Raw genomic sequence first — 24,158 nt, forward strand, 5'->3', positions numbered from 1 at the left:
GATGTTTCATACAATTAATATAGTATAGTTTTACTAATATGAAGTCCACACCTGTGGAGTAACGGCTAGCGCGTCTGGCCTCGAATCCAGGTGGCCCGGGTTCGATTCGGGGCAAGATACCTGGTTGAGGTTTTTTTTCCGGGCTTTTCCCTCAACCCAATATGAGTAAATGCTGGGTAATTTTCGGTGCTGGACCCCGGACTCATTTCACCGGCATTATCACCTTCACCTCATTCAGACGCTAAATAACCACGTTGTTGATAAAACGTCGTAAAATAACCCACTAAAGAAACTACTATGAAATGTATGTGAATATTCCTTCTTAACTCTTATCATGGTTATTAACTGCAATATTAAGAAACTGGTGTTAGTAGGCCTATTATGTTCTACAGACAATATAAATAATATCAAACAGCAAATAGCCATATAAAATAACACAGAATTTCACATTCTGTTTGAAGTTTGTACCAATGACGTTATAATTATGTAAACCGCTGTTCTCTTAAGCCAACAGGCTCCTTATTCATATACACTAGGGCTGGGCACATCACGTGATTCTGAGAAATGAGCGGTGTGTGCTTTAAAGAGCGGGTCTCGCGAGCGCTGTGACGTATGCATACTGTACGTCATTCAGTGTCGGTGCTGTGGTGAATCTGCAGTATGATGGCGAACTTTGAAGACGGAGCTTCCGCTCATACACTAAAGGGTCCCGCTATTCCCAATGCTTTTAATGTATCATGGGAGGAGGAGTTCTTTTTGGTAGAGAGCAGTGGATTAGCAAAGTGTTTAATTTGGTATAAAACACTCCAACTGATTAAGAGGTTCAATATCCAACGACATTATTCTTTACAACATGCTACTGAATATGACAAATATGTTGGTAATGAACGCCATAAATTAATACAACTTAAAGAAAATGTTTCTCAGGTACATTATATTAGAGTATCTATTCGATATTTACATTGCATTATAAGTTATTATGCATTTAGTAATATATAATTTTAAATTATACAAGAATTATGATATATATCATATATCATATCATATCATATCATATCATATCATATCATATCATATCATATCATATATCATATCATATATCATATCATATCATATCATATCATATCACATATATCATATCACATATATCATATCATATCATATCATATCATATCATATCATATCATATCATATCATATATTGCTTCGCATCGCATTATATTATATTATATTATATTATTTTATAGGCCTATTATATTATATTATATTATATTATATTATATTATAAAAGGTAAAGGTAAAGGTATCCCCGTAACATGCCATGAAGACACTTGGGGGGCATGGAGGTAGAGCCCCATGCTTTCAATGACCTCGGCACTAGAATGAGGTGGTGTGGTCGGCACCACGCTCTGACCGCCTTTTACCCCCGGGAAGGACCCGGTACTCAATTTTATAGAAGGCCGTTCTGAAAGTTTGGCAACGAGAAAAAATCCTGTCACCACCTGGGATCGAACCCCGGACCTTTCAGTCCGTAGCCAGCTGCTCTACCAACTGAGCTACCCGGCCGCCCTATATTATATTATATTATGACAATATTGCACTTAGTGAATCGTCTATGAGAATTAGCTACAAAATTCGCCACGAAATTGCAAACATTCAACGAAGTTGAATTCATCAAGCTATGTTTAATTATATTGGCAAATGAACTCTGTCCACAGCAAGTAGGGGAAGTGGAAGCCATACGCCTGTCTCGTAGAACCGTGGTGAGGAGGTTGCAGTATGTGCGAATGGGTTATGTAAATAAGCCTAATGATTTGTGTGTGTGCATAGAGCGAAGATTATTTCATTAAATTAATAAGAGTGTTATAAAGTCTGTACTGTACAATGGATTGATGTAATATCCTTATAATCTATTATGTACTGACAGACTGAATGACTAGAACAACCGTGGCTCTTGTTACATTAATGCAGGGAAGGTAGCTGTAATGCGAGTCCGCCACTGCGTGAGCGTTCTGCTCCGGCTTGGAATTGAAGTGCCTAGCGGAGCGAGAGCAGCTCTGGCCGACTAAATGGAGCCGCTCTCATGCCCGGCCCTGATATACATAATCTTTGCTCCTTCCATACCTAGTGCTTGATGCCCGCGTACGACATCAAGGTAAGAAAAATGCGCTTGCTTTGACATCACTGTTCTAGAGCAAAGTGATTTGGAAAAGCATCCGACAGAAACTGGCGTATACAAACTCTACTGTACTTTTCACTGAGACACATTTTAGTTAATCGAAATATACCCATAACATATTATGAAAATTATTTGCAGTTGCATTCTACAATGAACATAAGTACAACAGAAGAATTCGGAGAAACATTTGAATGTAGTACTACATAATATAAACAATTATATTCCGTTATGCTAATATTGCAATTTATTTTAGGGAAATAATAGCATACCAGTAAGAATCTGGAAAAGATTTTAAACACAAGTACATCGGACGGATTATATAGGCTAATTGCGGAAGGTGTGCATTTGCATAAAAGAAAAGAAATAGACAGCAGAATGTAACAATAATTTTTGTGCGAGATCGTGCGTATTTGCATGCTTTCCGCACAAAACCAATACGCGGTAAATGTGAAATACCATATTCAGTATTCCCAACGTAACACACATAACAATTTCCCTATTCTTACCGCTTAAGCGTCATATTCATTTTACTGCTTTAGGCTTTTAACATATTATTTTTAGAGACGTTCAATATAGTAATAATTATAAATTGGAAACTTACCACTGCAATTTCACCTAAATTGCAATGTTAATTATTGTTTTTAAATATTTTCAAAAATTAAGTAAATTCTACAACACCACAAAAGTTACTGCATTTGTAATGCAAGTAACATTAAGGAAGCCGTGAAAAAAACAGATTCCAGACTCATCATAGACTGGGGGAAAAAAAAGACAGACGTATATCATGGCCTGCTGCAGTATAGTAAACACAGAAAACATTTTATAGGAACAATGTTGAAGATAGATATTTGTTTTCCAAAGTTGCCGTCATTGAACAGAAACAAAGATAGAGATTTCATTGCAATTAGTTAGAAATTCCTCTTCCAGTTATGTAATAAACGACCTTCGCACAAAATAATGTACGATACACGAGCGGTATGTTTGTTTTCATGTTCTCAGAAATTAAAAAAGCTCAACTACGTTTCGCTTTTTCAATCTTTTCCTCGAACATGAAAACGTCAACATACCGCTCTTGTAACGCATATTACTATTACAGATGTTATTGCCAGATAGTCGAAGTCGGGTTCGGAAAGTTTACTTGGAAATGATATCTATTTCTTCGCAATGAAACATGTAGAGATAAATTTAGACAGTAATTATCCGATTAAAAATATCGAAATGAACGCGTATTTATCTTTTACAATACCTTCGATAAATAATCGATAATGCTACAAGAAATACTTATCATTTGACAAGACTATTGCAGCCTATACATCGAAACTGATAACTAAGGAATAATTAAACCTTCGGAACAACACGAAAATTTATTGTCATAACTTTTTAGAACAATACAATCAAAGACAGCCTCTGATTGGTATTCGTGTTCAAATCGAAATGTAATGTCTCTTTTGATAGAAAATATAGATGTTTCCAAAAAAACTGATATCACTACTTATGACATACATCGTATTGTTTCAAAAAACAATACATCATAAACTAAGTAACTTGTGAGCTTAAATAATTTCATAGGCCTCTATTTCAGAATACTGGACTAAATCACACAAGTACGAGATAGATTTATCTGAAATGATATGTATGTTGTAAGTAACATTACTGAACAATTGTACTGATTAGACACTGGTATCGTAACAAGACATTTAAACCGATTGAAAGGAATAGTTTTGATTGAGAATTGAAGTATATAAGCAAAGGAAATGTGAGGATCGCTACATCTCGTCTAGGGAGCTCAACACAGAACAATGTTCGCCTACTTCGTCCTCGCTTCACTCCTCTTGCAGGTAAATATCCGAAATTGATACTATAATGTTAATGTCTTTCATAGAAAATATCTTTTGAGCAATTTTAATACTTAAACTAATTTATTTTCTGAATTTGTACAATTGTGAACTTTATTTAAGAGAACATACAAAACTTCGGAAGTTGAAAAAGTAATTTTTAACTTTTTTGTTGAATAGACGTTCCTGAATAGTAGTTCTATGGTGAAAGAAATCGATTAGGTATCTTTGATACTTTTCGAGTTTTGACCAAAAATGTGAGACGGTCAAATGACGTCATTATTTAAATATTGACAGTTCTTCTTACTTTCTGTGAGTTCGTTACTCATTTCCCGTAACTTAAATTTTCCAACGTCGTTTTTCTCGAAACTTAGGTAGATTTTAGATAAATTTATGAAAATTTGTATAGGCCCTACACTTGTATTTCATACTAGAGAACAAACCTTGTATTTAGTAATGTGTCATTATATAATTTTTTTTTTTTAATTTTGCAAGCAAAATATAAATTTGTCAATTAATGGAAAAAATTACAGAAAAATTTCTCAAATATATTTCCACTGATGAGGGAAATATTTATTAACACACTTATTAATAATGAATAAAACAGGGAATAAAGGATTGAAAAAAATTTAGAAAACGTCAGAGAACAAAATTTCCCTTCATAAATTGCAGCCAGAAAATTTAAAAATATAATTACCCTTAAAAATAATTCTTTTTAGATTCCAAACATCTTATTTATCTGGAATAATTGTCTAATCATCTATCACATTCTAGCAGAAAATCAATTCCGCATACAATATGTAGAAATTAAATCAGGAATTATACTAAATTTATAGGCAGTAGTACAATGGGTGCAGACCCCTTTAATTAGTGCGCAGAATTCTGTTCTAAAATATTCTTAATGTGTAGCTGTAAGTCATTTGATTTCAAATATTCTTACGAATTATTATTATTATTATTATTATTATTACTATTATTATTACTATTATTATTATTTTTATTTTTATTACTACGATTACTATTATTATTACTATTATTATTATTATTTCTATTACTACGATTATTATTATTACTATTACTATTACTATTACTATTATTATTATTATTACTATTATTATTACTATTATTATTATTGTTATTTTTATTACTACGATTACTATTATTATTACTATTATTATTATTATTTCTATTACTACGATTATTATTATTATTATTATTATTATTATTACTATTACTATTACTATTACTATTACTATTATTATTACTATTACTATTACTATTACTATTATTATTATTATTATTATTACTATTATTATTACTATTATTATTATTGTTATTTTTATTACTACGATTACTATTATTATTACTATTATTATTGTTATTTTTATTACTACGATTACTATTATTATTACTATTATTATTTCTATTACTACGATTATTATTATTATTATTATTATTATTATTACTATTACTATTATTATTACTATTACTATTACTATTATTATTATTACTATTATTATTACTATTATTATTATTGTTATTTTTATTACTACGATTACTATTATTATTACTATTATTATTATTTCTATTACTACGATTATTATTATTATTATTACTATTACTATTATTATTACTATTACTATTACTATTATTATTATTACTATTATTATTACTATTATTATTATTGTTATTTTTATTACTACGATTACTATTATTATTACTATTATTATTATTATTTCTATTACTACGATTATTATTATTATTATTACTATTACTATTACTATTACTATTACTATTATTATTATTATTATTATTATTATTATTATTATTTTATTATTATGTTTCAGTCATTAAATGTATTGTTATGTAAATATTCTGTTTTCATATGTGGATAAAATATTATTTCTTGTAACAATATGAAAAAGGCCATATTTAAGGTTGTATTAAAAATTAAAATTAATTTTAAACATTCAGAAGAAGATTTCAGTTTTAATACACTTCTCAATTCTTAGTATCTGTTTCTTTTCACTTCTGACAATGTTTGTATTATTAATTGTATGTACTTTCACAGGCAATCTCAGCCCTGCCTCTACTGTATCCCGGCCTCTGTAAGTATTATTATTTTACAGTACAGTTACATTGAAATAGGAATATATTTGGAAACATAAATGTTACGAAAATTTGTTTTCCTTTATCTGTATATAGAAAATAGTTTAGCTACAACTAAAACTTGCGGAAAGCGACAGGTGAAATTTCGGTCATTTTCAGTCGAAAATCACATTTTTGTTTTCTTGCAAAAAAAAAAAAAATGAAGAAAGGAATCTCTTATTTGTTCAGCAAGTTTCCCCCCTTAATACCAATGTCAATTTTTTAGGGTTTTAAATCTGCTAGGGCGCATCAGAAAGGTCAAAGCTGCTAATCATAGAATTAATCAAGTGAAACTTAGAAAGGAGTTAAGTATATTCTAAGGAAATTTAACGCAGAACTTCTTTACCCACAAAGCCACAATTTTTCTAATATTTGATTTCCTTATTTTTACTATGAATTTATAATGATAGACTTTTGTAGAATCAAAAACTCAGAATTCAACATTCCTAAAACATGTCTCCAATATTACATTACCTCCCAAAAATTGATATGACTTTGGTCGTAAATAAAATTTTCTATATTCCTTAACGTGGGATAAAATTTTTCACTGTAGTCTTTTGCTGTGATGTAATCTAACACATTTTTCTCACCTTTCTGAGACTAAAAGAAACATGACAGGAAAATACAGCTATAACTGTGTAATAAAGGAATGTAATAGATAGAGATTGGCTGGAACAATGAGTATAGAGCATTGGAAACTGAATTCGTCAAAGAATGATACAGCTCAGATGCTGCTGTTGCTATTACTACACTACCACTAATAATATATTATGCCTACCACTCCTGTACTACTGCTGATGCTACTACAACCATTATCACTTTCTTCACTACTAACAATTTTACCATTGCCTTTCTCGGATAGGAAAAGTGTCTGTAATTGCACAATGTTCCATCTTCAGGCCTTTTGGAAATCATTCAAAAATAGCTTCATTGGGACCGGAAATAATGAGTGATATCAGGAAAATAAGAAGCTCAATTCTAATATGCATATTTCGATCAATTCCGAGACGGTTTTAATGAAAACGTTTTAGAAGAAACATCTTCTATTCTCTCCAATCATCATTCCCTTGTCACTTCTGTTACTTTAAAACATCCATGACTTATATTAGAATATAGGCTATAAAAATCACTGCAATTTAGTAGATGTTGTCAAGAATGATGTAATGTATGCAGAATTCCAAGCGTAAGGACTATATCTAAATGTATCTCCACAATTTTATTGTTTTCAGATGGTAACGGACTGTATCCTTATGGAGGTCTCAGCCCATACGGCTTGAGCCCCCTGGGAGGCTACGGTGGGGGTGCTGGAATGGGCTTCGGTGCTGGATTTGGAGGAGGAGCTGGTTTCTGACCTGGAGGTGCACTGGGGCTGATCTAATACAAATATAAGAAAATTAGCATTGCTCCTGAATGTGAAAGGGTCAGATATAACCCCAACAGATGTATGAAATATCTTGAAATAAATTGAAATAACGTGAAAACTTGTTGCCATTATTTTCAGTCATGTAACTACATCTTCCTACTCCTATACCACTTAGTGACTTTGTTGAGAATTTTTGCCTTATCTTGTGAATAATTTTCCTTATCCACTCTTATTGCTACCCTTGAAAAGATGTTGTGTCAGTACCTGTAAAAATAAATCAAATAAATAAATGAAAAAAATTACTTAAATTGTAAGAAAGTAATCGTAGTATCAATTTTTATTACTAGAATACATTTTCAACAGTCTTCGAAGTCTAGTTTTGAATCACAAACAGAACGTCAACTGCAGCGGGAACAAGATGCACGCGCTCCCTTGTAGTAGACCTATCTGTGCCACACGACAAATATGACGTCACGCCACTATAATGTATGAATAAATAACCTGATCTCCGTACGTCCTGAGACAGAATATCGTTGCTACTTATGCCGCATATTGTACAACCCCCTAATGAAAGATGTAGGGCATCCCATATTATTTGCAATTTGTTTAGCTTAAATGTAGTTCTGTTTTTAAGTATACATAAGGGTGTAATTATTTGACTTATTTGAAGTGTTGCATCAGTGAAGCGAGGTGAATCAGTGAAGTTATGGTTTTACAGTGCAGTGAATAGTTCCGATCAGTGATAATTTATAGCGTCAATGAAATGTGTTCTATAGTGTCAGTGAAATGTGTTACAGAGTGTCAGTGAAATGCGTCCTAAAGTGTCTGTGTAATGCGTCATAGTGCCACTACAGTGAGTGAGATGAGAGTAAAGTGAAAGACTATTGAAACTTATGTAGGGCCTATACATAAATTATGTAGGTTGTATTGTAAAGTTAGGTATTTTATTCATGTTTTATTATTATTGTGTTAAATTGTATTGTGCATTCAAATTGTATTGTGTATTATATAATTGTATTGTATTGTAAATTTTATTGCTTATCATTTTATTGTGTATTGTTTATATTGTGTATACCACTGCCACCGGGTGCTTGCCCACATGCAGTGTAAACAAATACATACGTACACAAGTATAGTAATTACAGCCAATATATGCAACACATTCCAATCTTCAACAGAGGAAATTCTCTTCAAAATATGTGACCGGTTCTCAGTCAATAAATTAGTATTAAATTGTAACAAAACTAACATAATTCAATTTAAATCCTCTGAAAAATTCAACCTCGAAAATTTCTAGCGCAATAATTAACAATAGATCCCTGTTAGAAACAACAACAAAATTTCTTGGCTTAAAAATTGATAATGTGTTAAATTGGAAAAATCATATTAAATAAATTACCCCCAAACTAAATTCAGCTTGTTTTGCTATTAGATCTATGCAAAAGATAGTAAATATCAGTACCTTAAAAACAATATACTTTGCATACTTCCACTCGGTAATGAGTTTTGGAATAATATTCTGGGGAAATTCCACAGATAGTAACAGTATATTCCTACTACAAAAAAAAAGAATAATTAGAATAATAGTAGGTTTTAAATCTAGGGAATCGTGTAGGACTATTTAAAAAAAACTACAAAAAATACCCATGGCTTTTCAGTTTATCTTTTCATTAATAATCTTCTTCGTATGCAATCGTGAAAACTCTGTAACTAATTGAACAGTTCATAGCATAAATACACGTCAAAAATGACTTTCATACTCCATCGGCAAGTTTATCGTGCTATCAAAAAGGAGTGCGTTATATGGCACTAAACATTTTTAATAGCCTCCCTATCGATATAAAAAATGAAACTCAAAACATAAGATTATTTAGGGCCAAATTAAAGAAGTACCTAATTTCTCACGCCTTCTATTCTGTAGGTGAATTCATGATATTCAGTAACACTTCATGAAATTGATACTAAAGCTTTGTGTTGTACTAGTAGAATATATTGTAAATCTCGTCTGTATATATTTCATCTAGACTTACTTACTTACAAATGGCTTTTAAGGAACCCGAAGGTTCATTGCCGCCCTCACATAAGCCCGCCGTCGGCCCCTATCCTGTGCAAGATTAATCCATTCCCTATCATCATATCCCACCTCCCTCAAATCCATTTTAATATTATCCTCCCATCTACGTCTCGGCCTCCCCAAAGGTCTTTTTCCCTCCGGTCTCCGGACTAACACTCTATATGCATTCCTGGATTCGCCCATACGTGCTACATGCCCTGCCCATTGCAAACGTCTGGATTTAATGTTCCTAATTATGTGAGGTGAAGAATACAATGCGTGCAGTTGTGCGTTGTGTAACGTCCTCCATTTTCCTGATTTCATCTAGACTGTGACTATAAATTAAGACTATAATAGTATTAGCCTAAGTTTTTTGACTTGTTCCATATTCTAGCTGGAAGCAATGTATGAATACCACGGAATGTTAATCAATACAATACAATACAATACAATACAATAACGTTTATTTTCAGTAGAAAATATATTATCCAGCTTCAGGGAAATCTAGTCACAAATACGCTATTAACAAACCCGAAAATAGTGCAGCAAACACCGAGAGTTTTGGACCAGTCAGTATACTTTATTGAAGGGTCATCCGACTTCCTTCTCCAAGTGTGTTTCTCGAGGTTATATGAAAATCATTATCTACCCCACTCGGTTAAGTTCAGCAACCCAAGGCTTTCTTGAAGTCAAGTGAGATCATTATTTTAAACTTACGTTCATCAACAGCCTCGCGTATATCTTCAATTATTAGCGCTGTTTTACGTTACGTAACAGGTGCTAAAGAAAAGATAATGGAATAATATTCGCCGTTTGATCTTTGCATACAGGATATAATCCATATTTATAGCATTATTAAATTTATTTTGCTATACATTCCACGTGTTTTATTATATTATTGCAGTGATACACTGACCAAAGGAGAATAGACATGCGTTGGTCTGACATTCTTATATAATTGTAAAAATCTCTTCACATATAATTTTAAAATTGCAAGCGGCGTAGATAATTATAGATTTTTATATCTGGACATGATGCTTTCAAAACACTAATAGCGCTACTTTATTACAAAATGAGGAGAAGGCTGACTTGTATATAAATCGAAAACTCAACAATTGAAAGCACTTCACTTCTGGAGGAAGAACTAACAACATGTTCGCATTGTTCTTCCTTGTGGCGTTCCTTGTGCAGGTAAGGAAATTTCATAATATAAACACCAATATATTAAAATTACTCAACTGCAATGAGAAGTAGTAACTTAGTTGGATATACTATTATTTATTAAGCAGAAATTAAATTACAAAGTAAGTATAAAGCGATAGAGCTGTTGCGTTCATATTATTTCCAATTAATTTGTTCTGAAGCTCCTACGACCTGAAACGTCAACTTCACCCAACCATCAACCAAGGGCACTTTCAAAAGCTTGCAATAAAAATTTAAAACGTCGCCACAAATCCGCTTCTAGTGCTGCTAATATGCAAACGTCTAAACCAGGCCTGCACAAGGTTTGCGCTCTCCGAGCCGGCTCACAGCTCATGAGCGGAATGCAGATATTAGCTGCTCTCTGTATAAGGGTGGACTGGAAGAAGGGGTGATCTCGTATAAAATAAATAGAAAAGGAAGTACTATTACGAGTACTTATGAAATGAATTCCCGTTCCGTGTTTGCGAAACTATCTTGGACTATTATTAATTATTTTACAGAAGTAATAGAACTTCTATAGTTACTTAATTGTACAATATCATTTTGTTATATTTTTATTTATCAATACATCAAAACGAGTCCACACCTGTTGAGTAACGGTCAGCGCGTCTGGCCGCGAAACCAGGTGGCCCGGATTCGAATCCCGGTCGGGGAAAGTTACCTGGTTGAGGTTTTTTTCCAGGGTTTTCCCTCAATCCAATACCAGCAAATGCTAGGTAACTTTCGGTGCTGGACCCCGGACTCATTTCACTGGCATTATCACCTTCATTTAATTCAAACGTTAAATAGCCTAGATGTTGATACAGCTTCGTAAAATAACCCAATAAAATAAAAAAAAATCAAAACGAGATTTTATGCTGTTGGCAGCTGAAAGGAAAAGTAGCCTACTGATCATAATGAAACATCAGTTCAGATGTTCGATGTCTGCCTTTATTGAAATTGATTATATAAAGCAGTTGCTCACAAATATAAATGTTGAGCCAAACATAGCAATCATTTTCACAGCCAGCTGTGTAGTCGTGGATATTATTGCTAATGTTTAGTAGTAGTAGTATTATTCAAATGATCTTTAGCCCTTAGGTCACATTGAAGATCAATAAGTTCGAGCTCTAATCGTTAAATGTTAAATGTTATGTTCCGTCTTTTAGATTCCTCCATACTGTACTGTAGCAGTAGGTAAGCAACGTGAAACAGTTACTGAGAATAGGCCTACACACTGCACTCCACTAGATAGCTGAGTGGTCGTTTCCCTCTCCTCTACCCATAGCAAGTCTATGTCATTCTGACGTATCTTCCTCTCCGTTTCGGCGAGCGGTAAATACCGCTCTCCCGCTCCGAAGGAGCGCACGCGCTCGTTGAGCGCTGTTTGTGCAGGCCTGGTCTAAAGGCTCATTCACAATGAAAATTGAACATAACGTATGCGTTAACTTAAGAATATAAACGTTACGGTAAAATCAAGAAGTCATACCATCATTCACGATGGGAACATAAACATAACAGCTAACATACTTGGTAACCATGGAAACATAACAACGACTCCATTTCCTCATATTCTGTCGTATACTTCAGCGCTCCACGATTGTCTTCTGTTTGCAAATCACGTAAACATAAGCATGAAAGTTTGGAGTCCGCAAACTTTCATGTTAACGTCTTACGGTAATGTTTATGTCAATGCTTACGTGAATCATTGTGAACGATCCCATCTGGTAGCCTAGGCGCAAGCTTCTGTGTTTATGTTGCGGTTATGTTTAATTTTCATTGTGAATGGGCCTTAAATTTATAACATTTTCTTGCCATCCGATTAGCTTCTTTTTTAAAATATACTGTATGCTTATAGAGGTTACATCAGCTGCTTGCCTATGCGGATGACGTGAATATATTAGCAGAAAATCTACAAACTATTAGCGAAAACGCGGGAATTTTACTTGAAGCAAGTAGAGAGATAGGTTTGGAAGTAAATCCCGAAAATACTAAATATATGATTATGTATCGTGACGAGAATATTGTACGAAATGGAAATATAAAAATTCGAAATTTATCTTTTGAAGAGGTGGAAAAATTCAAATACCTGGGAGCAACAGTAACATATATAAATGACACTCGGGAGAAAATTAAACACAGAATAAATATGGGAAATGCCTGTTATTATTCGGTTGAGAAGCTTTTATCATCCAGTCTGCTGTCAAAAAATCTGAAAGTTAGAATTTATAAAACAGTTATATTACCGGTTGTTCTATATGGTTGTGAAACTTGGACTCTCACTTTGAGAGAGGAACAGAGGTTAAGGATGTTTGAGAATAAGGTGCTTAGGAAAATATTTGGGACTAAGAGGGATGAAGTTACAGGAGAATGGTGGAAGTTACACAACACAGAACTGCATGCATTGTATTTTTTTACTTGGTTATTTAACGACGCTATATCAACTACGACGTTATTTAGCGTCGATGAGATTGGTGATAGTGAGATGATATTTGGCGAGATGAGGCTGAGGATTTGCCATAGATTACATGGCATTTGCCTTACGATTGGGGAAAACCTCGGAAAAAACACAAGCGGGAATCGAACCCGCGCTCGAGCGCAACTTCAAATCGGTAGTCAAGCGCCATAGCCGACAGAGCTACGGCGGTGGCTGCATTGTATTCTTCACCTGACATAATTAGGAATATTAAATCTAGACGTTTGAGATAGGCAGGGCATGTAGCACGTATGGGCGAATTCAGAAATGCATATAGAGTGTTAGTTTGGAGGCCGGAGGGTAAAAGACTTTTGGAGAGACCGAGACGTAGACGGGAGGATAGTATAAAAGTGGATTTGAGGGAGATGGGATATGATGATAGAGAATGGATTAATCTTGCTTAGAATAGGGACCGATGGCAGGCTTATGTGAGGGCGGCAATGAACCTCCGGGTTCCTTAAAAGCCATTTGTAAGTAAGCATGCTTATAGATACCATTCAAAATAGGTCTGGGTAGCGTAGTCGGTATAGCGCTGGCCTTCTGTGCTCGAGGTTGCGTTTTCGATCTCGGCCTAGATCGATGGCATTTAAGTGTGCTTAAATGCGACAGGCTCATGTCAGTAAATTTACTGGCATGTAAAAGAACTCCTGCGGGACAAAATTCCGGTACACCGGCGACGCTGATATAACCTCGGTAGTTGCGAGCGTCGTTAAATAAACCATACTTTGTACTTTTGATACCAATAAATCGCAAACATTTCTGAAAGCATGTTCTTTAGTGAGATAAAACGCCATAGAAATGAAGCCATAAATTGATATGTTTTCTGTAACTCGAAAGTAATAATCATCCATGACATTTCATTTGACAGTTTCTCCTATATAAGAAAGTCAATTAGGAAAGTTATTAATACATTCAAATTTCACTACAGTATATGGAAACATTTGCATTCGCTCTTCAAATGAATCTCATTAGATTTTAATGAAAATAAATTTATTTCATGTTACAGAAATTGTATGCTGTAGTTTGAAATGTATAACTGCCTGTAGAAAATTCGAAAGAATGCTTAATAAGGGTTACTATATTATTAGACAGAAAAAATATATCGGAAACGATTTTTCATGACACTACAGATATTTCTCACGCCTTTGGCACAAGAGGAAGTAAAAAGCGGATGAAGTACAGAAGAATTTCTCGAAGTTTTTTTTTTTATTTTAGGATCATGAAGGCTTTCTTTTGATAAAGATACACATTATCAACTAGCACTGCTATTTTATTATATGGAGTAAAAATAAAGAACATCATTATGAAAGAAACATGAAGATTTTTTATGATCACATTAAATTTATCAACTAAATTCATTAATTTTTGAATCTAGAAGAATTGCTATTACAAAATTCACACATTTCTCATTTCAATTTGTGATACATGAACTTTATTCGTCTGTAAAATTGAAGGGTAAATATTATTTATGAATGATTCTTCAGATGTATCTACGTAATATAAGTCGGTATACTGATTCCATTAATAAAGGCCTGATGTATTTTATTTTTATATTTCAGGTGATTGTGGGAGACCCTGATCGTAAGTATTAAATCAAATTAATATTATACATCTACATTATACAATTTTTAACACTATATCACTTCGGAATAATTATTATATGTATCTCTCGTGTTAAATTTTTCCGTACCTGGTTAACAAGTTTCAACCTGTTATGGGCCATCTTCAGAACTGGTTAGTGCTGGTCTTGGCACCCATTGTTTGTTTTTCCTGCAGGGATGTGTTTGTGTAGTGTACTGTGGAGTCAAAGAGTGTGTATGTTCTGGAATTGAGTTGTGTGTTGAGAATTTCATTTGGATGTGTGTTTTTGTGTGTCTTTATTTCGTATTGTTCTAATGTTACTTTCTAGCATGATAATTCTACAGAATCAACCGAAAACCTTATTTCTTTCATTTCCATCTTTCTTTTCTTGATCTCTCTCTTTCTTTCTTTCTCTCTCTTTTTTCCTTTATTATTTTTTGCTTTCTCTCTTTCTTTGTTTCTTCCTCTCTTTCTTCCTCTATTTCTTTCTCTCTCTTTTTTCCTTTATTATTTTTTGCTTTCTCTCTTTCTTTGTTTCTTCCTCTCTTTCTTTCTCTATTTCTTTCTTTCTCTCTCTTTCTCTATTTATTTGTTTCTTTCTCTCTTTGTTTCTTTCTCTTTTTCTTTATTTCTTTCTTTCTCTTTCTTTCCCTCTTTCTTTCTTTCTCTTTCTTTATTTCTTTCTTTCCCTCGCTTTCTTTCTTTCCCTCACTTTCTTTCTCTCTTTATTTATTTCTTTCTTCTCTCTTTATTTATTTCTTTCTTTCTCTCTCTCTTTATTTCTTTCTTTCCCTCTCTTTCTTTATTTCTTTCTTTCTCTCTCTTTCTTTCTCCCTTTCTTCCTTTTTCTTTATTTCTTTCCTTCTCTCTTCTTCTTCATTTCTTTCTCTCTTTCTTTCTTCCTTTTTTTTTTCTCTCTTATATTCATTGTTTCTCTCTCTTTATTTCTTTCTTTCCTTATTTCTTTCTTTATTTATTTATTTATTTCTCTCCGTCTCTTTCTTTCTTTCTTTCTCTCTCTTTCTTTCTCCCTTTCTCTCTCTTTCTTTCTCCCTTTCTTTTTTTTATTTCTTTATTTCTCTCTCTTTCTTTATTTCTTTCTCTCTTTCTTTCTACCCTTCTTTCTTTTTCTCTATCTCTTTCTTTCTTCTTTCTGTCTCTTTCTTCTTTCTTTCTTTGTTTATTTATTTCTCTCTCTTTCTTTGTTTCTTTCTTTCTCTTTCTTTCCCTCTTTCTTTCTTTCTCTTTCTTTATTTCTTTCTCTCTCTCTCTCTCTTTCTTTCTCCCTTTCTATCTTTTTCTTAATTTCTTTCTTTCTCCCTTTTTCTTCATTTCTTTCTCCCTTTCTTTCTTTTCCTCTATTTCTTTCTTTCTCTCTCTTTCTTCTTTCTGTCTCATCCTTTCTTTCTTCTTTCTTTTTTTCTTTCTTTCTTTCTTTGTTTATTTCTTTCTCTCTTTCTTTGTTTCTTTCTCTCTTTATTTCTTTCTTTCTCTTTCTTTCCCTCTTTCTTTCTTTCTCTCTCTTTCTTTATTTCTTTCTTTCTCTCTCTTTCTTTCTCCCTTTCTTTCTTTTTCTTTATTTCTTTCTTTCTCTCTTTTTCTTTCTCTCTCTCTTTTTCTTCATTTCTTTCTCTCTTTCTTTCTCCCTTTCTTTTTTCTCTCTTATATTCATTGTTTCTCTCTCTTTATTTCTTTCTTTCCTTATTTCTTTCTTTCTTTCTCTCTTTATTTCTTCCTCAATTTCTTTCTTTCTTTCCCTCTTTCTCCCTTTCTTTCTTTCTCTCTCTTTCTCTCTTCCTTTCTTCCTCTTTCTTTCTTTCACTCTTCCACTCTCTTTCTTTCTTTCTCTAACTTTCTCTCTCTCTCTTTCTTTTTTTCTTTCTCTCTTCACTTCCCTATTTCTCTCTTCATTTCTAACTTTATTTATTTCGTTCCTTATGCTTTTTTTTATTTTCTGATTTCTGTCGTTCCTTTTTATTTGTCCATTTCCTTATTTCTTTTTTTCTTTCTTTCTTCCTTCATTTTCTTTTTTCTTTCTTCAAATTTTTATTTCTTTGATCATCTCCTCATTTATTTCTTAATCTCCTCACTTTTCTTTAAATTCTTTAGTTATTTCTTCATTTCTCTAATTATAGTTATTTAATCATATTTATTTATTTAATGCACTTAACTACAGTACATACACACAGTAGACATTCCCATAATACCATTACCATCATTAGTAATACATTTAATCTCAGTCAAGCAACTGCCATTATTTAAAAAACAAGACATTCCATCTTAAAGTTACACATAGGCTATAATAAAATTGTAATAAGTACATAACAACACCAAGTTTAGTATTAGCAAAGTGATTATGTTTTGTTTTATATTAAAAACTGCAATAGGTTATTTATTTCAAGCTTAGGATGCTTTCCTGAATGAAGTCAATATTATTAAGTTTATAATATTATAGCAAGAAGAGATTCTAAAAAGCGGAGGGCACTTGCAATATGTCTTAGGTACCATAGAAACTATAGTTCATTTTTGATGCAAATAATAATCACTGAACAATAAATGCCCATTCAGAGTTCTATTTAATAAATTATGTAGGTATTTTATATCAATTATTGTAAAAATTCCAAATTGAAAATATAAAAGAGAGAAATAAATTTTATTTTCATTATTTCAACAGTAATACTAACCGAACGATACAAGAGAAATTTAACACTTTCAATTTTATTAATAGACTAGCCGTAGCCGTGCGCTCCGCTGCACCCGTTAGAAATAAATATAAAGTAATTACATAATTAAAATGGGACATTTCATCCAGGGAACATTCGTGTTCGATAGAAGGATAAATCGTTTATTATGTTACTTAAATTGTATTAAAAAAATTAAAATGTGGTCATTTTGATCCAGAGACCACTCATTTGGCCATAAAAATTATTTTAGCAAATACAGAAAATGAATGCCTATCAAGTTTTCTGTGCATAAGAGGCTATTTTAATCTTACCTCCTCGATTCACTCAGAAGTTACTGTAATAACATTATAGCATTATGTCCATCTAGAGAAACTACACTTTGCAATGGTGAATTAATAATTAATTATACAAATCAGTTCATTTAGCTTCCGATATTACTTCATACAAATATAGAAACATTCTCTGTAGGCTATGTTTCGTAGCTTTCGATTCTGTTGTCCAAGGCCCCTTATAGACGAAGTCATTTGTTTTTCATTTCATTACACCGCCTTAGGTGGCGTTGTTATTGTAATTTTGAAACTCATTTATCTCATTAAATATCAGTCCTATCAAAATTTTACATGGGATAAAAAAACTTATCGGAAATTATTTTTAAAGAAACTTTTGCGATGTAATATTTTTCATGAAAATTAATAATAAGGGAGATATTTCGATTTATTTAATTCATGCCCCCTTATAACCCCCCTTTTAAATAATAGTAATATACGTTTCAAAAGCGGTATATTGACGTTTTCATGTTCGAGGAAAAGATTGAAAAAGCGGAACGTAGTTGAGCTTTTTTAATTTCCGAGAACATGAAAACAAACATACCGCTCGTGTATCGTACATTATTTTGTGCGAAGATCGTTTATTACACACCTGAAAGACGAATTTCTAATTAGTTGCAATGAAATCTCCATGTTGGTTTCTGTTTAATGACGGCAACTTCGGAAAACCAAAATATCTTTCTTCAACATTGTTGCTATAAAAGGTTTTCTGTGTTTACTATACTCCAGCAGGCCGTGATATACGTCTGTCTTTTCCCCCCCCCCCCAGTCTATAAATGCGAACTTAAAAAAAACGGTAAGGTTATGTAATGATTTATTTTTTCATTTTAATATTTTAACAATATTATTTATATAACATATTGCAGTAATAACATCGGCATCTTGAATCCTGTTGATTTTTTCACGGCTTCCTTAATGTTGCTTGTATCAGGAATGCAATAAGTTTCGTGGAGTAGCAGACTTTACTTAATTTTTGCAAATATTTAAAAACAATAATTAACATTGCAATTTAGGTGAAATTGCAGTGGTAGGTTTCCGATTTATAATTATTACTATGTTAAACGTCTCTAAAAATAATATGTTAAAAGCCTAAAGCAGTAAAATGAATGTCGCGCTTAAGCGGTAAGAAGAGGGAAATTGTTATGTGTGTTAAGTTGGGAATACTGAATGTGGTATTTCACACTTACCGCGTATTGGTTCTGTGCGGAAAACAAGCAAATACGCACGATCTCGCACAAAATATTTTGAATGCCATATAGCCAAATTTCTAAGTTACAACTTACTTACTTTATATTCCAATTTTCATATAAATCGGTTGAGCCATTATCACGTGAAAAGGTAACAAACATCCAGACAGACAGACATACAAACAACTAAAAAAAAGCGATTTTCGGTTTCAGTGCGTTTAATTATATATGTTAGGACCAATTATTTTTGGAAAATCGAAAATTACCAGAAAAATTTCGGCTACAGATTTATTATTAGTATAAATTTAATTTGATATACGTTCGTTCCCCTTTCTAATCAGTATGGGCGATGATAGTCTATATACAGATTTATACTCTTTTTCCCGCGTGTTGCTGAAATTAAAGCTCATTCGAGCAGCATGTTCTACATGGGTGCGAGCAGTAACCCACGGAGCTCCTCTCTCCCACATAATTATCGCTCCTACGATTGGATTCCTGCATATCGCTTCCTTTCAACACCAACGTTGCTCTTTCTTGCTCGCGAGTGCACACACTGCTTCGTAAGAGCATCTGAATTGACCACCACTGATCCAGTTAATTCTTTTAATACGCAATTCTATTTGAACCAACTTATCTTACACAAAAGAGTCTCAAGAATAAGACCTACAGCAATCTAAGAATGGTGATAATTTATTTCATATAGGCCCTAGTACTTATTTCGCAGAGTCCGTATAGGTCAGTTTCTATCTGATCCTTTTCCTATTCACTGCGGTATAAAGCAGGGAGATGCACTATCACCTTTACTTTTTAACTTCGCTCTAGAATATGCCATTAGGAAAGTTCAGGATAACAGACAAGGTTTGGAATTGAACGGGTTACATCAGCTTCTTGTCTATGCAGATGACGTGAATATGTTAGGAGAAAATACACATACGGTTAGGGAAAACACGGAAATTTTACTTGAAGCAAGTAAAGCGATCGGTTTGGAAGTAAATCCCGAAAAGACAAAGTATATGATTATGTCTCGTGACCAGAATATTGTACGAAATGGAAATATAAAAATTGGAGATTTATCCTTCGAAGAGGTGGAAAAATTCAAATATCTTGGAGCAAGAGTAACTTAATATAAATGACACTCGGTTGAGAAGCTTTTATCATCCAGTCTGCTGTCCAAAAATCTGAAAGTTAGAATTTATAAAACAGTTATATTACCGGTTCTTCTGTATGGTTGTGAAACTTGGACTCTCACTCCGAGAGAGGAACATAGGTTAAGAGTGTTTGAGAATAAGGTGCTTAGGAAAATATTTGGGGCTAGGCGGGATGAAGTTACATGAGAATGGAGGAAATTACACAACATAGAACTGCACGCATTGTATTCTTCACCTGACATAATTAGGAACTTAAAATCCAGACGTTTGAGATGGGCAGGGCATGTAGCACGTATGGGCGAATCCAGAAATGCATATAGTGTGTTAGTTGGGAGACCGGAGGGAAAAAGACCTTTAGGGAGGCCGAGACGTAGATGGGAGGATAATATTAAAATGGATTTGAGGGAGGTGGGGTATGATGATATAGACTGGATTAATCTTGCACAGGATAGGGACCGATGGCGGGCTTATGTGAGGGCGGCAATGAACCTTCGGGTTCCTTAAAAGCCATTTGTAAGTAAGTAATAGTACTTATTTCACTTTTTACAACACATATAAGGTGGGTGCTCCTGTTATGGCCATGTTCCTGATATGGCTACCCCCCCCTATGGTGAGTTAGTTAACCAAAAAATCCGCTAGATTGCAGCAGGATCAAGTGAAAAGACACCCCGGTATGTTACTTGACAGTTTTCCATCCAGCCAGGTTGAGCAATATGGCGTCAGTTGCCTGTTTTGCGATTTTCATATGACCTCTTCTTATTTTTCTCTGGTAAGTCTTTGTTTTATGCATGTTTTTCAAAGACTTGTTTCATCAAAACAATCGTACTCCATTCAGTTTTTAATGTTCTGTTGATTGGTGTTGTAGTTGATAGCGTATCTTTTACGAGTTGTTCATAATCAAACGATTTTCGTGAAAGCTTACCTGCTTCTGATACGGCCATATCAAATGCACCATGGCCATATCAAGTTCATTTCACTTTTATTTTTTTCGCCTGACAAATTTACAAGCCTTATAGCTGGGATTACGCAAAAATTTTGTATTTTAAGAAAAACAACTCAATTTTTTTTATGGAAAAACCTGTTTTGACTACACATTTGAATTATTACTTATTTACTTACAAATGGCTTTTAAGGAACCCGAAGGTTCATTGCCGCCCTCACATAAGCCCGCCAACGGTCCCTATCCTGTTCAAGATTAATCCAGTCTCTACCATCATACCCCACCTCCCTCAAATCCATTTTAATATTATCCTCCCAACTACGTCTCGGCCTCCCTAATGGTCTTTTTCCCTCCGGTCTCCCAACTAACACTCTATATGCATTTCTGGATTCGCCCATACGTGCTACATGCCCTGCCCATCTCAAACGTCTGGATTTTAAGTTCCTAATTATGTCAGGTGAAGAATACAATGCGTGCAGTTCTGTGTTGTGTAACTTTCTCCATTCTCCTGTAACTTCATCCCGCTTAGCCCCAAATATTTTCCTAAGCACCTTATTCTCAAACACCCTGAACCTATGTTCCTCTCTCAGAGTGAGAGTCCAATTTTCACAACCATACAGAAGAACCGGTAATATAACTGTTTTATAAATTCTAACTTTCAGATTTTTGGACAGCAGACTGGATGATAAGAGCTTCTCAACCGAATAATAACACGCATTTCCCATATTTATTCTGCGTTTAATTTCCTCCCGAGTGTCATTTATATTTGTTACTGTTGCTCCAAGATATTTGAATTTTTCCACCTCTTCGAAGGATATATCTCCAATTTTTATATTTCCATTTCGTACAATATTCTGGTCACGAGACATAATCATATACTTTGTCTTTTCGGGATTTACTTCCAAACCGATCGCTCTACTTGCTTCAAGTAAAATTTCCGTGTTTTCCCTAATCGTTTGTGTATTTTCTCCTAACATATTCACGTTGAATTATAGAAAACATTATTGTCATATTTATTCATTTTATACCAAAATTATTTAATTTTAGCACAACTGCGCTATCAAACTGAAAACAATCACGATTTGTAGAACATGGAACAAGGGTGGCCATTCCATGTGCACATGTTCCTGATATGGCCACTAGGTAGACTTTTGGAATTTGGGACTTTTTGGACAATTAAAGCTATTTTTATGGGGAAAGGAAATTGTTTTAAGAAAGTCCATTAGACTGACAACGAGTAAAAAAAAAAAGTGGTTTACATTTTTTCAAAATGGCAGCTAGAAAAATTCTCAAACCTTAGCATGGCCATATCACGGACACCTACCTTATTTGACATTAACAACTTTTAAGTATACGAAACAATAAAGTCAATGAATGATATTAAAGTACCATAAAATATCTCGTTTAATTAGGGTAAAAGTAATTAATATTGTGATAATAATATTATGATAGTTTTTTTTAGATTTTTTAAAAATTTAGTGAGCAAGAGAAGGACCGGTTTTGTGCAGAAACTCGTCCATAAATATTCCCTTAATACGTTGACGCAAACAACCGATCTTCCTATTGCTCAGTAAAATTGTAAAAACTTCTCAAAAAGAACTATCATAATATTATTGCTATCACAATATTACCAACCTTTACCCTATTCAGATTGTTGTCGAGATTAAATATCATTTTATTATACGTTAAATAATTTACTCAAAATTATTTCAATATTACGATGTGTATTCAACGGTATAGTTGTGATAATAATGTATAATTTAATCCTTATTTTTTCAGACTTTACCTCACTCCGCCATCTTAGGAATAGCAAGCATCATGGAATTGAAAATGGACACCAAAGTCATGAATACATTGACCACACACACCCTTCTGTCAACAAACATGGTTCCCACAGTCTTGACTTTCTTACAGGACCACAACAATATCCCGAACCATTTCTCGAACCATACGAACCATATCCCGACCCCTTCTACCATCCCCCAGCGAACAAATTCCCGTACCCAAAACAAGCTAAGATTTACAACTACAAGGGAAACTTGCCAGCTAATAGACTGTTTGGAGCTAGAAGAGGTTGAGTTGCCATCAGGTCGCAGGATATACGGCATAGTCGAGTACAATAGAATTTAAATAAAAATGTAATATTGTACCTTCACATATTTCAAACCTGAAGTTGCCATATGCAATTATATTTTCAGGTTGTTGCAGGTTTTAAAATAAAATTAAATTAAAAAATCAACTAGCTTATTTACAAATGGATTTAAGAAACCCGGAGGTTCATTGCCGCCCTCACGTAAGCCCGCCATCGGTCCCTATCCTGTGCAAGATTAATCCAGTCTCTATCATCATATCCCACCTTCATCAAATCCCTTTTAATATTATCTTTCAATCTACGTCTCGGCCTCCCCAAAGGTCAAAGGCTTGTTTTTAATAATGGCATATGATTCAGAAGTTTAAAACTGTATAAAATGTTGCTATGGCAGATCCTAAGCAGCATAATGAGAGTACGATAAATTATGACACAAAAAAAAAAAAAAAAACTTGGAAGTTTTCCAGAGATTTCGATGATTAGAACGACACTAGATTCTCCTGTTGGTTCATTACTTTATATGTAAAGTCTTCATTTACATAACATCGATGATGTTTCGGTAAGGGGAGATAAAGTCTAAAAATTACTTTTGAAGTAAATTAAAACTAAACTTCGGAATCTTATTCCAAATAATTTTCTACACAAATAAAACACATCAAATGATTGTCTTTTTTTCTTTCTGCACACCCACTTGTAGAACTAAACTTGTGTATTCACAAGGGAAAGGGAACTAAATTTGTACAAAAAAAGACATCTCCCTTTACCCGAACACCATCGATATTATATGGTATACTGATCATCCAAGGTGGTAAATTTATTCCGGAATATATCTGCGTAATTTTTATTTAACTGAAGTATTGCTATTATTATTATATTTTTTTTTCTGCCGCCGTCAGGAAGTTTCAATAAATTCTCATTTTTTTTAAATTTCATATGATTTAGAAGATAGAACCACACTTACTTACTTA

The 24,158-nt window shown here is 33.3% G+C and overlaps 1 protein-coding gene and 1 long non-coding RNA gene across 2 annotated transcripts; both read left to right on the top strand.

Moving 5' to 3' along the window:
• Window positions 1–3,881: 3,881 nt before the first annotated feature.
• LOC138709708 (uncharacterized) lies at window positions 3,882–7,636 on the top strand. The gene is made up of 3 exons (XR_011334997.1): window positions 3,882–4,016; window positions 6,085–6,121; window positions 7,391–7,636. It is a non-coding gene; the product is annotated as an uncharacterized lncRNA (long non-coding RNA).
• A 3,007-nt stretch (window positions 7,637–10,643) lies between these two features.
• LOC138709719 (uncharacterized) lies at window positions 10,644–23,340 on the top strand. Its single transcript, XM_069840611.1, has 3 exons — window positions 10,644–10,768; window positions 14,795–14,816; window positions 22,881–23,340. Exons 1-3 carry the CDS (start codon window positions 10,730–10,732, stop codon window positions 23,177–23,179), a joined length of 360 nt encoding a protein of 119 aa, XP_069696712.1. The 5' UTR covers window positions 10,644–10,729; the 3' UTR covers window positions 23,180–23,340.
• Window positions 23,341–24,158: the final 818 nt, after the last annotated feature.

Source organism: Periplaneta americana, chromosome 1 (genome assembly GCF_040183065.1).
Source record: "Periplaneta americana isolate PAMFEO1 chromosome 1, P.americana_PAMFEO1_priV1, whole genome shotgun sequence".
In the NCBI taxonomy this organism is placed as follows: Eukaryota; Metazoa; Arthropoda; class Insecta; order Blattodea; family Blattidae; genus Periplaneta; species Periplaneta americana.

Coding starts and splice junctions, on each gene's coding strand:
- LOC138709719 (XM_069840611.1), top strand. CDS start 10,730: ATGTTCGCATTGTTCTTCCTTGTGGCGTTCCTTGTGCAG. Junction 10,769..14,794: donor TTGTGGCGTTCCTTGTGCAG/GTAAGGAAATTT, acceptor TTTATATTTCAG/GTGATTGTGGGAGACCCTGA. Junction 14,817..22,880: donor GATTGTGGGAGACCCTGATC/GTAAGTATTAAA, acceptor TTATTTTTTCAG/ACTTTACCTCACTCCGCCAT.